Source organism: Calypte anna, chromosome 6 (genome assembly GCF_003957555.1).
Source record: "Calypte anna isolate BGI_N300 chromosome 6, bCalAnn1_v1.p, whole genome shotgun sequence".
In the NCBI taxonomy this organism is placed as follows: domain Eukaryota; kingdom Metazoa; phylum Chordata; class Aves; order Apodiformes; family Trochilidae; genus Calypte; species Calypte anna.
In genome coordinates, this window is record NC_044252.1 from 20,794,785 (window position 1) to 20,807,028 (window position 12,244).

The 12,244-nt window shown below is 49.8% G+C and overlaps 1 protein-coding gene across 5 annotated transcripts in view; it reads left to right on the forward strand.

Moving 5' to 3' along the window:
- The first annotated feature begins 980 nt into the window (after positions 1-980).
- The window catches only part of DNMBP (dynamin binding protein), a 35,596-nt gene continuing 24,332 nt past the window's right edge, over positions 981-12,244 (forward strand). For 4 of the 5 annotated variants that reach the window (XM_030453308.1, XM_030453310.1, XM_030453313.1 and 1 more), the window contains exons 1-2: positions 981-1,046; positions 9,942-10,120. In XM_030453308.1, the coding sequence (XP_030309168.1) occupies positions 9,976-10,120 (145 nt within the window). In that variant the 5' untranslated portion in view covers positions 981-1,046; positions 9,942-9,975. Of the gene's footprint in view, positions 1,047-1,220; positions 1,629-9,941; positions 10,121-12,244 lie in introns of those variants that run through there. The other variant, XM_030453309.1, reaches the window with a different exon arrangement.

Here is a 12,244-nt window from a genome sequence, read left to right on the forward strand (position 1 = left end):
GGTGAGTGCGACGTGCTCTACACACCCTCCTCCTGCCTGGTGGCACGCCAATCTGGGATATGGGTGGTTGCTATGGAGAAGTGTAGCTAAATGCACAAACAAGTGACGAACGGCAACAGGACTGAGAGACACAGGGCTTTACAGCACGTTGCAGTACGATGGTATCCCTTGGGGCACCGAGGCTTTTTCTGGCCTGCCAGGAAAACCAATCTGGGACCAACTGTACCCCTGCGTGATGCACAAACTGGCACTCCATGTCACGTGGCGAGAGGTGCTGTTAATCTCTTTTTCTCCATCCTGGTGCTCTGGTGTGATGCTGTGGTGTATCTAAGCAGCCAATGCCAGCTCCTAGCAGCAAAACTGAGACTGCACCAGATGGACAGTGTAGACACACTCGTCAGTTGCTGCCAAAGCTGCAGCCCACAAGGCAGCGAAAGACTCCCAGGAGATGGCAACGGCAGGGAAGGGGAGCCCCGCTTGCTGCTCTCATCTGCGAGGCAGCAGCGCTTGGTCAGGATGAGAGTTAGGATAAGAGTTTACACAGGCAGCTGCCTGCCTGCCTTGCTCCGCGCCGGGCTCACGGGTGCTCGGTCAGCACCCCAGCACGGGTGCACGGCGCGCAGCTGCCGTGTCCCAGCCTGGCGGCCCGGGGAGGGGCTGCACTCCTCGCCTCCACGCCTGTCGCCCCTCGCTGGACAGCGTGTCCCTCACCGGGGCGTCCCCATGTGCTGCCGCGGGAGTTGTCTCGGAGGCTGGGGCCGAGCAGTGCTGCCAAGGGGAATGTCCCCATGTCACCCGGAGATACCGAGATACCGAGCCTCCAGACCGGGCCCCGCGGAGCCAGCTCCACCCCTTCGGCCCCGGCCGCGGCCTCCCAGCGTCACCCCTCCGGGCCGGGCCGTGCGGGGCGGGCCGACAGGCCGTGCGGGCGCTGGGGGCCGGGCCGTCCGGGTCCCGGGCGGGGCTGGGAGGCTGTGGGGGGCGGAGGCAGGAGTGGGACCCGCAGGGCCGGAACGGCCGCCGCGACAGGAGCGGGCCGGGAAAAGGTAGGGATCTGCTGGAGTGGCCGGGGGAAGCCAAGCGTCCGCCGCCCGCTGCCGCCTGGCCTAGGCGCTGCCCCGCCGCCTGCCTACCCCTGCTCTGCTCGCCCCCGCGCCCGCCCGGCCTGTGTCTCCGCGGGGTCCCGGTGCGGCCTCTGCCGCGGCCGCCGCCTCCCGCCCCGGCCGCCGCCTCTTACCCTTTCACCCGTTACCAGCAACCCCTTTCCCGGGCCCCCTTGCCAAGCCCAAGGCTCTGTCTGCCCCCGCTCTAGCCCGGCCCCTGGCTGGGGTGCTTTTAGCTCTCCCCTCGCACCAGCAGCCGGGCTGCGGCAGCCTGTGGCCCCTCAGCCCTGCGTACCCGGCTGGGTGTTCACCGTGCCCCAGCGGCTCTGGCTGATGGCACCCCGTGAGCACTTCGGAAACCAGGACCGCCTGAAGCATCTGTGGGGTACAGCGGGAGCCGCCTGTCTACTGCCCACATGGCGTCTGTTGGTATTTTGGTCTCCTAAGCCGTATCTGTGCAGGCAGTGGTAACCCGCGGTGGGTGCAGCTGGTGGGAGCTGGCGTTGCCTGGACAGCTTGATGCAGGTGAGCACCTGGCCCTGTAGAAACAGTGCAGGCTTCCGGGGCCTGGAGTGGTCTGGTACCGAGTCCAGAGTGGTGGCACTAGTGAAGAGTGGCACAGGTGGTTGCACACAGTGCTGAAGCTCCAGGCTGCAATGTTGTGTCTTCCCCGGCTGCTTCTCTCAGAGCTTCTGCTCTGCTTTTGCCAGTCTGGGAAAAGAAAGTCCCAAAAGTTACCTCCGAGGAAAACGCAAATCCTTCTGTGTCTCTGCCAGCCTAATGCTGTGACCTTGTACTTTAGCAGTGAAGAACTGGAGGTGCTTCATCCTCCTCCTCAGGAGATGGAGTCTTGTCTCACCCTCAATACCTTGTGGGAAGCTGCTTCTGCTCCTCCTGTGTGACCCTTTTGCTGACCCTGGGATCTCAGTTGATCCCACCCTTTACACAATTTGGCCTCTGAATACAAACATCTCTTCTTCCTTCCCTAGTGTTTGATAGTACTCTCCCCACCTCCATGCCTTCCCATCTCATTCTCTTTGCTGTACTACCTCTAGCAGTGTCATAAACATTGCCAGTAATATCTGTTCAGAAGATTTTCGTGTTTCTATGACTTTCAGTTTCTTCTGAAAAGGCTCTCTCTCTGCCCTTTCCTCTGCTCATCTTTCCTTCATTTAAATTGTGATTCTGTCTTTTCCTCCACAAGAGGCCTGAAAGGATTAGTTGGTACAGAATTTGCAGTTTTGCAGATGCCTTGCCAAATACAGCCTCAGTACTGTGCTACAAGACGTCACCATCATCCCCCTCATCTTGACTCACTCCTCTGGCTGCAAGCTGTGCTGGGCATGGTGTCTAAATGCTTTCTCTTTCACGAGGTCCTCCATAGCGCTGATAATGCCCATGTCTCTAAGATGGCTTCTTCTGCTGTTCCGTTTCTGAAGTCCTCTGCTCTACCAAAGGTTTCAGTTCTCTCTCCAGCTGCTCCACTTACCATTAGCAATGACATTAAAAACTAGTACAAGTGATTTTAAAGAAATGTTAATTCGTCAATGGGATGGGAGGAGAGGAAAATAGTGGCACTTGGAGCCTTACAGAGTACTGGGTCTGCTAGCCATCATTGAAAGCAAGGCTGTGGGATGTCTCAGGGTTCTGCATGAGCCATGTCCCTGCCATAGGTGACTTTTCAGTTTTTGTGACAGCGGTGATGTGAGCTTGGGTGGGACAGTCTGATTTGTGCTTACATTAGCATGTCACTACCTTAATTGATTATTTCCTTGAGACCTCCAGCAAGTTTTTTTCTAATCATGTTCTAAGGATTGCTTGACCCCACTTCTGAAGGACAGAGGTTTTTACTGTGTCCTTCTTTTTTTACTCTGGCTTATTTTTAGAACCTTTCTGGTAGGAAATAAAATCAATTCCTTCCTTCTCAGTAGCACCTAGGGGGTCTGAAGGGATGAGGTCCACATGATACTAGATATCAACACAGTCCCTGCCAGGGATTTAGGTTTTTTGGAGATAACAAGAAGCTCAGAACAGGAATGAAGGCAGGCAAAGAGCAGAGTTTCCAAGTCAAATTTTGAATAATTACCAGTTTTCTGGATTCTCTGCCCAGCAACTCAGGCATTGTCATGAGCTTTTGTCCAAAAGCTGTCTTGAATAATATTGTTCAAGATACAATGTCAAGTGTTCCAGTGTTGAGGAATGTCCTCGTAGCCCCGGTTCAACCTGTTCTGGATATGCACTCAAGGTATAATGACTAGTTTTGTGATTTTATACTACCTACCCCCTGAAGTCCAGTCATGGGTACCATTCAGCAGAAGTAGTGCTGCTTTGGGGGTTTTGTCTGTTGCTTATTCTAAGTTGTATCATTTTAGCCTGTCATAAAAATGGCAAGAAGGGCAGCTATGTGCATCGGGGTGGCAGAAGACGGGACTCTGATGGCATATGAAAGGTGCATGCAAGCTGCCCCATACAGAATTTGGGAAGCTCTTGTCTCCTAAGATCATGTTATGGCCTTTGTCTCCTTGGGTCCCCAGTGCCAGAGATTACATATCCATCACAGTCTCCTTGCTAACATGTTGTGGCAAGGTGTTCTGCTTTGCATTAAAAATTAATGCTGTGCCCTAGTTTCCAGATGACTTTCGTTTGCTTGCCATCTGTCCCAATGTGAGCTCCTCTTCCTTCCTCTCCAAGCTACGCTTACTCTGTGCAAATGCCACGAGCCTGCCCTCAGCTGTGTCCTGTGATGGAGCAGGTGAGAAGACTGTGACAGCCAGGGTCCAGCTGGAGGGAAGAAGTAGTGGTTTGAATTACTTGTGCAATATATGGCAGAGCTCTTGGGGCAAATGCCCAAAGCGTGGGAGGCCAGAGGTTGCTCAAGGAGCCTTTGTTCTTGGTGGTCTGGGTTCTGGAGGGCTTGATGATCCAACCCAAATTCATAATTAATTTTAGTAATTTTTTTTTTTTTTTAATGTCAGGTCACAGGCAAAGGGAAAGAAGCTCTTTATTTTTAAAGTGAGGAGATGCCATTTCTCCTGGGAGCCATATGGGGTTACGGGATGGAACGCAGGAGGGGAAATGTTCCCCACTGTGTGAAGCTCAGATCCCAAGCTTGTTGGGATCTGTTAAGAAAAGCAGCTCATCCTAACAGGCGGCTGCAGTAGTTGGCATTTCCCTGGTGGAATAAAGCTCCCCTCCTCCACGCCATTAGTGAGGTTTTTGCCCTGCTTACAGCACTGTCCATTCTGTTGGGATTCATAGGGTCAGTTCTGTAGTTTGCCAGAGCTGCAGTCCCTGCATTGGCACTATATCCAGCAGAGCCTAGGCAGCCTGGCTCAATGGGTTATTGTTTATCCCACCAAGTAATGTGCAAGTGAGCAAGGACCTCCAGGAGCCTACAGAGCAACATGTTCTGCTCTGAGAAGAGGGAGTGCCTGTGAGTGGCAGTGGCTTGGAAGGGTGGTGTGAGCAGTTGAGGCATGCTGGCATACAAGCAGTGTCCTTCCCTTGAAATATAAATGAGGACTGTGCAGGCTGTGCGGATGCTGTGCAGCAAGGATGAGGGAAAAAGGACTGTCCAGACCACAGGGAGGAACAGAAGAAAAGAATAGGGAAGATACCTCGGTGTGTAGTTAGTAAGCTTGACACAATTGCATGAGAAGCCAAGCAGCACTCTTGGTTTCCTCTTACTGCACATTAGGTACCGACTGTGCAGCCCGGAGTGCAGAGAGCTGCAGCAAATCTCTTATCAAAGCCAGACCCAGAGCTTGGAGAATGCACTGAGTGGGGCCGAGTGGCATCTCCATCTCTGGGGGTGGATTGTGCTTCCAATAAACAGGCGTTTAACTACTGAGTGGAAACAGGTGTTGAAAGGCATAGGTGACGGGCATGGCATTTTTCAATTTAAAGAAAAAAGATAACTGATAGTATTTTTAAAATATTTTTAATATTAATTCATTTATTTGTTCTGCAACAAACTTGGCTTTTGTACATTTCTGAGAATCTGATTTCTTCCTGATCAACTGTTCAGGCAGGCTCTAAGGTTTTAAAGAGACTGAGACACCTGCTGCACAAGAATCTGCTTGTCTCTCTAATGCCTGTGAAAGCCCACACTGCATTTTTTAGTCTATTTGGTGGTACGTTACTTTCTCAGTTACTGTTGTAGTGCTCACTATAGCCAGTTTAACAGTGCTGCCTTTTAAGTGAGATGCTAAAAAGTTTTATTTAGAGGAAAACAAGTGGTGATTCCACCTGTGAAGTTTGTTTTTCTTTCTGCTAAATTTGTGACATCCATCTGCTTCTGCTTTTTGTCTCGTGATCTTATAGAATCATAGAATAGTTTGGGTGGGAAGGGACCTTAAAGTTCATCTAGTTCCAACACCCCTTCATGGGTAGGGGCAACTTCCTAGACCAGATTGCTCAAAATCCCATCAAACCTGGCCTTGAACACTTCCAAAGATTAGGCATCCACAACCTCCCTTGGCAACCTGTTCCAGAGTCTCAACAAACCTTATCCTATCTCTACATGCCCTTGTAACAAGTTCTTTCCAGTTTTCTTGTAGGCCCCTTTCAGGTACTGGAAGGCTGCTATAAGGACTCGTAGCAGCCTTCTCTTCTCCAGGCTGAACAACCCCAATTGTCAGGCTTGTCTTCATAGGAGATGTGCTCCAGCCTTCTGGTCATCTTCCTGGCAAGAGTTCCATGTCCTTCCTGTGTTAGGGGTGCCAGAACTGGGCACACTACTCCAGGCACGGTGTCAAGAGGGCAAAGTAGAGAGGGAGAAATATCCTTTGACCTGCTGGCCACACTTCTTTTGATGCAGCCCAGGGTATGGTTGGCTTTCTGGGCTGCAAGCACATATTGCTAACTCATGTTGAGCTTTTCATCAACCAACACCCCTAAGTCCTTTTCCTCAAGGCTTTTCTCTATTTTCCACCCAACTTGTATTTGTGCTTGGGATTACCTCAGCCCAGGTGCAGGATTTTGCACTTGGCCATATTGAACTTCATGATGTTGTCATGGGCCCTCCTCTCAAGCCTGGCAGGGTCCATCTGGATGGCATCCTTTCCCTCTAATATATTGACCACACCACACAGCTTCATGTCATCAGCAAACTTGCTGAGAGTAACTCGATTCCACTGTCCATAACTCCAGCAAGGGTGTTAAACAGTACCTGTCCCAGTACTGACCCTTGAGGCACACCACTTTTCACTGGTCTCCATTTGGACATTGAGACATTGACCAATATTCTTTGAGTGCATCAGTTCCTTCTCCCCCAAGTGGGCCATCTATCAAATCTGTATCTTTCCAATTTAGAGACAAGGATGTTGTGCAGGACAGTATTGAATGCTTTGCACAAGTCCAGGTAGATGACATGAGTTGTTCTTCCTTTGTATATATCAGCTCTTTGGATATACCACCAGATTAGCTGTCTGCAAACTCTTTGGGTCACTTGTTTTTCTGGGGCTATTAATGATTTCTGTAGTCTACCTAAAATGGTCTCTTTATGGTTTTCCCTTAGCTCTTCAGTGCTCAGAATCCTTCCTTCAGTGTCTTTCAGCAAAACCAGGGAAGACTGAACTCCTGTAAGGTACAGAAGTTCATCAGTGACTCACTTGCTCACATTTATGATTGAAAATATGTAGAAATGACATAACATCTTCAGTAAGTCTGCTTTCATCTAAGTGGTAGCACTTTCAGCAAATCCTTGACAGTAATTTGGTGCTGGTGAGTCTGGTGAACTGTTGTTTGAAGCTTCTTATCCTGCCAGATATCAGCTGCAAACAAGAGAGGTAACAAGAAGCTAAAAGAAGTTTACAAGTCAGTGTATAAATGTCTCCTCTTGGCTGCTGTCTTGATCCAGTCTATGCTGAAAGTCTCAAAACAACACTGTAACAGAGTAAATAGCCACCATTTCATTGTGGTTCTTCATTTCCCTCCTTTTATCAGCCCAGGCTGGAACAGACATGCTCCAGAGCTAATAGCAAAATGGGATAGGCAGTCTTCCGTGGAGGTAATTTTAATGTGTGCTGAGCATGCATGCAGGCTGCTGCGTGGAGTGATTAACGCTCTGGGAATCCACTCAGCCTTGTTGCACAATCCTGTTGTGTCAGGCCTGGAGTTTGGAGCCCAGTGGGCTGCAGTTGGGTGCCAGGAACACATTACCTAGTTTGTGCAGCGATTGGGCAGCGAGACACAGACAGCGTGTTGGGTGACTTTGCTGATGTGCTGCAGCTTCATACTTGCACACTGGGGCTCTCTTTGGATGCTGGTGTGCTGCTTGGTGGGGGCAGGAGTCCTGCAATTTGCAGTCCTGACCTCTGCTGCTGTGAAGTCCTGGTGTTTGCTCAGTTGTGGAGCAGCCCTTCCTCCCCCTGACAGGCAGGGATCACCCATCCTTGAGGTGAGAGGGGATGGAGCTTTGTCAGCCGTCAGGAGCCATGACTCACTGGGGATCACAGGCTCTCACTGCAATCTGCTTTTCCTGATGGAGCCTCTGCACAAGGCTCCAGCAGGAAGTTTGTTTTCACCAGGTCTAGGGTGTAACTGGGAGAAACTCAGGTCCACCATTAAGCTTGAAGAGTTGGATTCAGTAAATTTCCAGTCTGAAAGATGCTGGGAGGCTTCCTTCTCTAGGTAGAGGTTTGGAGAAAGTATTGGCAAGCAGCACTACATGGATTAAGACAGGGCCAAGATCCTGGAAAATGTAATATTTTGTGTTCAAATTATATTATGGAGCAAGCAAACAGATTGACTTCTTTTGAATACAGGAGTGTATTGTCCAGACTCAGTTGGAGTCAGGGTGTGATCCTGCTCTTCACCATGCTGCTGATAGAACATGAGGTTGTTTGGATTCTTTTTTTGGCAGTTTTAAAAGTTAGTTCATGGTTTCTTACTTCATGGGCTGGCTCTCGGGGATGTTTTTCAAATGAATATGTTACTGCCCGGGTTTAATTATAACTGCATTTAATACATTCATGGTGAACAATTGCAGTCTTGCTAGCCCGTCTCTCTTCTCTCTCACTGGAAAATCTTGTTCATTTTAATGAATGAGTCCCCAGAGCTGCAGGTGAGTTAAGGAAGTGGCATTGCTGTTTTCTTGGGCAAGACTAAGTCTCCGGCAGTGGAAATGCTGTATCCTCAGCCCCAGTGACTCCTGTGCAGCCAGGGTTTGGGTCTGCAGCACACGTGCTGTCATCCTTGCACTCCTTGGCCCACTCTTAGATTACACCTTTGACAAAAGAAATGTAAGAAATCTCACTGTACCATCATATGCTCCTGGAGAAACTACCCTGAGGCAGCAATTACATTTGCAATGTTTTTTTCCTCTTTGGTACAGCTGTGAAGTCTGCATATTCAGAGTATGGCAGAGATTTCTAGGACCCTGAGCTCAGTGGTGCCCTGTGCCACAGGACTTGACTGTCTGGGAGGTGGGGGGTAGCGCTGGGTGCCTGGAAGGGGCTACTGCATACATTGCTGATGTGTCCAGCCATCCCACCTGAAATAGCATGAGGCTGCTTCCTCATCTTTAGTTTTTCTAAGTTAGTTGATAGCTCTTTCATCTTTTTCCCTGCTCCACATGGTCATGTTTTTAATACTGTTACTCCTTCTGCTTCAGTAGACTCCTGCTACCCTGAACTGCAGCTCTTTGTGCTCCTGATTCACTCCAGTCCATTCATCTCTGTTTGGTGGCAAAGTGCTGTCGGCTGCTGTATATTAAGCTCTTTGTTTGTACAGCCAGCACAATGCTGGTGACAAAGGGATATCTTGTTCCTCAACGAACCCACGTGCTACTGGGAAAGGCAGGGGAGAGCAATAGGAGGGAGGGACTGGACAGCAGAGGTGAGGGTGGCCGATGTGCAGGGTGCCGGCTGCAGCAGGGGCACAACTGGGGGTGGGGAGGGACGTGCTGAGGAAGCTGTTCCTGCAGAGTACAAACCCGCTTTGTTCCCAGGAGGTGAGTCGGACTGGATAAACACAGCAGTCCCGTCAGCAGAAAGCCCTTCCCCCGCTGGATTCCCTGCTGGCACTCTCGCTGGAAGTTGGCTGTACCTCATCCGCGGGGATGTTTTTCTCCTGCCTATGTTAGCATACCCTCTTCCTGACTTTCTGGGGCTCAGGTGGGCAGTGTGCAGCTGTGTGGAAAAATGGGATCCCCGAGGACCTCGCATGTTCTCTGTGGGTGGTGGTGTGTGGCATCAGCATGCTCTTTCTGTTGTCGAGGTGGGACTGTTTGATAAGCCGTGCTGAGGATGGGCCAGGTATTGCTGGCTGAGAGAGGCTCGGAGGGTGACTGATCACCCACCAGGCACATAGAGGCTCTTTGGGAAGCGAGGAGGTTTGGTCCCAGTGTCATGCTGCTCCAGCATGTGATTCCTGTGGCCCTGAGTGGTGGCATGAGAAAGGGGCAAATGCCTTTGCTCATCCTGTTGGAACACGCACTCTTGAATTGAGTGGTGCAATCTTCCCACCGGGCCCTGGCAGGCTCAGGGCCCTGTCCAGTATGTCAGGGAAGCTGCAAGCTTCCTCCCCTCCTTTTGCTTCCTTCCTGATGGGAATTAATTTCCAGTTGTGTTGCTGCTTCTCCCCCCCACTGCAGCACAATTATGTCCCCAGCAGAGACATCTAGAGAGGCTGGACAAGGCATGCTGAACCATGGGGGCTGCATTGCTGGAGACCCCTGCCTCCTGCATAACCAAAGTCTGAAGTTGAGAGACCTAAGGACAGGACCCCCTCACAGTGTTCCTGCTCTTGTGCTCGGGGAAGTTTTTTTCTTTTTGAGGATTTATGTGATAATTTCAGGTGTTTCTGGCTGCTAATGGTCTTCCCACTGTGTCTCAGCCATAGGTACTGATCCACCTTCAGACCCTGCGCAATGGAGGCTGGCTCTGTGGTTCGAGCAGTCTTTGATTTCTGTCCCAGTGTCTCTGAGGAACTGCCCCTCTTTGTTGGAGATGTCATCGAGGTATTGGCTGTGGTGGATGAGTTCTGGCTCCTTGGTAAAAAGGAAAGTGTCACAGGTAAGAGCTGGAAACACCTGCGTGGATGTGCCAGCTAAACATCAATCCTGTGAGCAGACTTTCCTTTGGCCAGTGATATGCAGGACAAAATCTGTTTTACTAAATCTTTCATGGGACTTTGCTTGGGACTGAGAGCTTGGGTTCCCCACCACTGCTCTCCTGTCAACTTTGCATCAGCTGTTCAGGTAGCTCATTTGTGGTTTTTTGAGAGAGATTACTGCAGAGCCAGTTCTTGAGGAAATGAGAGCTTCAGAATACTAGTTGCTCCATCCTCCGTGGTGAGACAGCCTATTTCCTGGCTAGTTTGTGCACTGACCTGCTGTGACACTGGAAGGGGAGAGAGGAAACAGATGCACCGGGAGAGGTCAGTCACATCCAAGTGACCTCATCGGGTCAAGTCAGTGGGAGACGCAGCAACAGAGTCCTGAGTGTCACCCCTAGGCCCCTGTCTTGACACCAACTTCATTGTTTCTGCTTGGAAGCATTTTACTTCAAAAGCTGCCATCAATATCTGGGTGCCTGAAGTAGCATACAAGAATGTCACACTTCTGGAGGGGTGTGAGATACTCCTGAAGCAGCAAAATGCTCTTAAAGAAACACTTAGAGGCTCATAGTCCCTTTTTAAGCAGCTCCTTCTCGTCTTAAACCTGATTTTGAGAGGATGCTTGAGCTCAGAGGGAGATGAAAACTAAGCCACTTCAAAACATAAGCCTGACTCTGTCCTTAGCATGAGGGTGGGACTGGAGTTTCTTTTATCTCTAGCCATGGAGATGGGGGTGCTATTGCAGCAGCCGTCTAGCCTCTGCTAACAGCTGGGGGCTGTCTCCTGGCTAAAACAAAGACAGTAGCAAAGGTGGAGAGGAGGACTTCTGTGCTCCACAGAGCTGATAAATGGCATTGAATGAGTGTGTGCCTGATTCTGGTAGTGCTGAAGTCATTGGGCACAAATTACTGATGCAGAAATCACCAGTATTTACTTCACCACAGTTTTGTCTCCCAGCATACTGATGTGCTTGTTCTCAAAAAGATGAAGCTAGTAAGGAATAATAAACAGATGTGTGTTGGAGCTCAAGAGATAGAGAAACACACTGAAGTCAAACCAAGTGGTTTTTAATGACCTTTAACTCAAAACCCACTTGCATTCCTACTTTCCCTTGGAACAGCTGTTGTAGTTTTCTGCCCAGTTTTCTAAACTAAAGTTATAGGGATTTGGAAAAGCACTTTTGAATAGAAGCTGTGGACATGGTGCAGCCTCCCAAAAACCATATTCAGTATTCTGTGGGGAATAACTAGTGTAGCTCCGTGGCTTCCCTTCTAACAGCATTAGGTTGTTTCCATGTACAGAGTGGGAAACTAATATGTGCAAAAAGAGGTGGAGCTGGTTAAAACTGTGAAGGAAGCCAATGAGACCAGCAGCCTCTGGGCTGCTGGTTGCACGTCAGGTTAATGACAGCAAATACCGAACTGAGTTAACTCAGTGCAAAGTTATGGGTGTCTGGGATGTGGGTCTTCAAGTTTTATTGGAGAACGTGGATTGGATCATCATGAGTGAATGCTGGAAGTTCTACTAACCCATAATCCATCACTTCCTCTTGCCATAAATTATAAAATATGGGAATGACACTTGTTGTGGCCTTTGCAGTGAGCAAAGTACTCCCAGGACTGAAATTAGTAGCTGAGTTATAATTTGCATGTGCTGCCCTGATCTGCACAGAATAGCTGGGAATCCAGCAATGGGTGCCATGGTGAAATAGGTTAACGAATGACAAAGTGCAGAAGGTCCCTGGAGCATCAGCAGCACCAAAGCTGTGGCAGAGACTGACTCACAGATGTGGCCATCCAGAGTATGGTGGTCTGACATCAGTGCTGAGGCTATGTGGGGGCCAAGCCTTACACAAGAGTGAGGAGCATGAGATGGATGTGCCCAGTCAGGAGATACTTATGTCATGATCCAGCACTACTAGATCTCTCAGTCCTCATCATGTCTCTGAGTTGGGAAGCAAGCAGTGAAAGCAGAGAAAACCTAGTGTGTCCGTTCCTAGAAACTCCATGCTGATGGCACAGTTCTAGTAATGAACACAGCATGTTGGTTGCTGGGAGTGAGCCAAGGGCACAAAGCTTTTT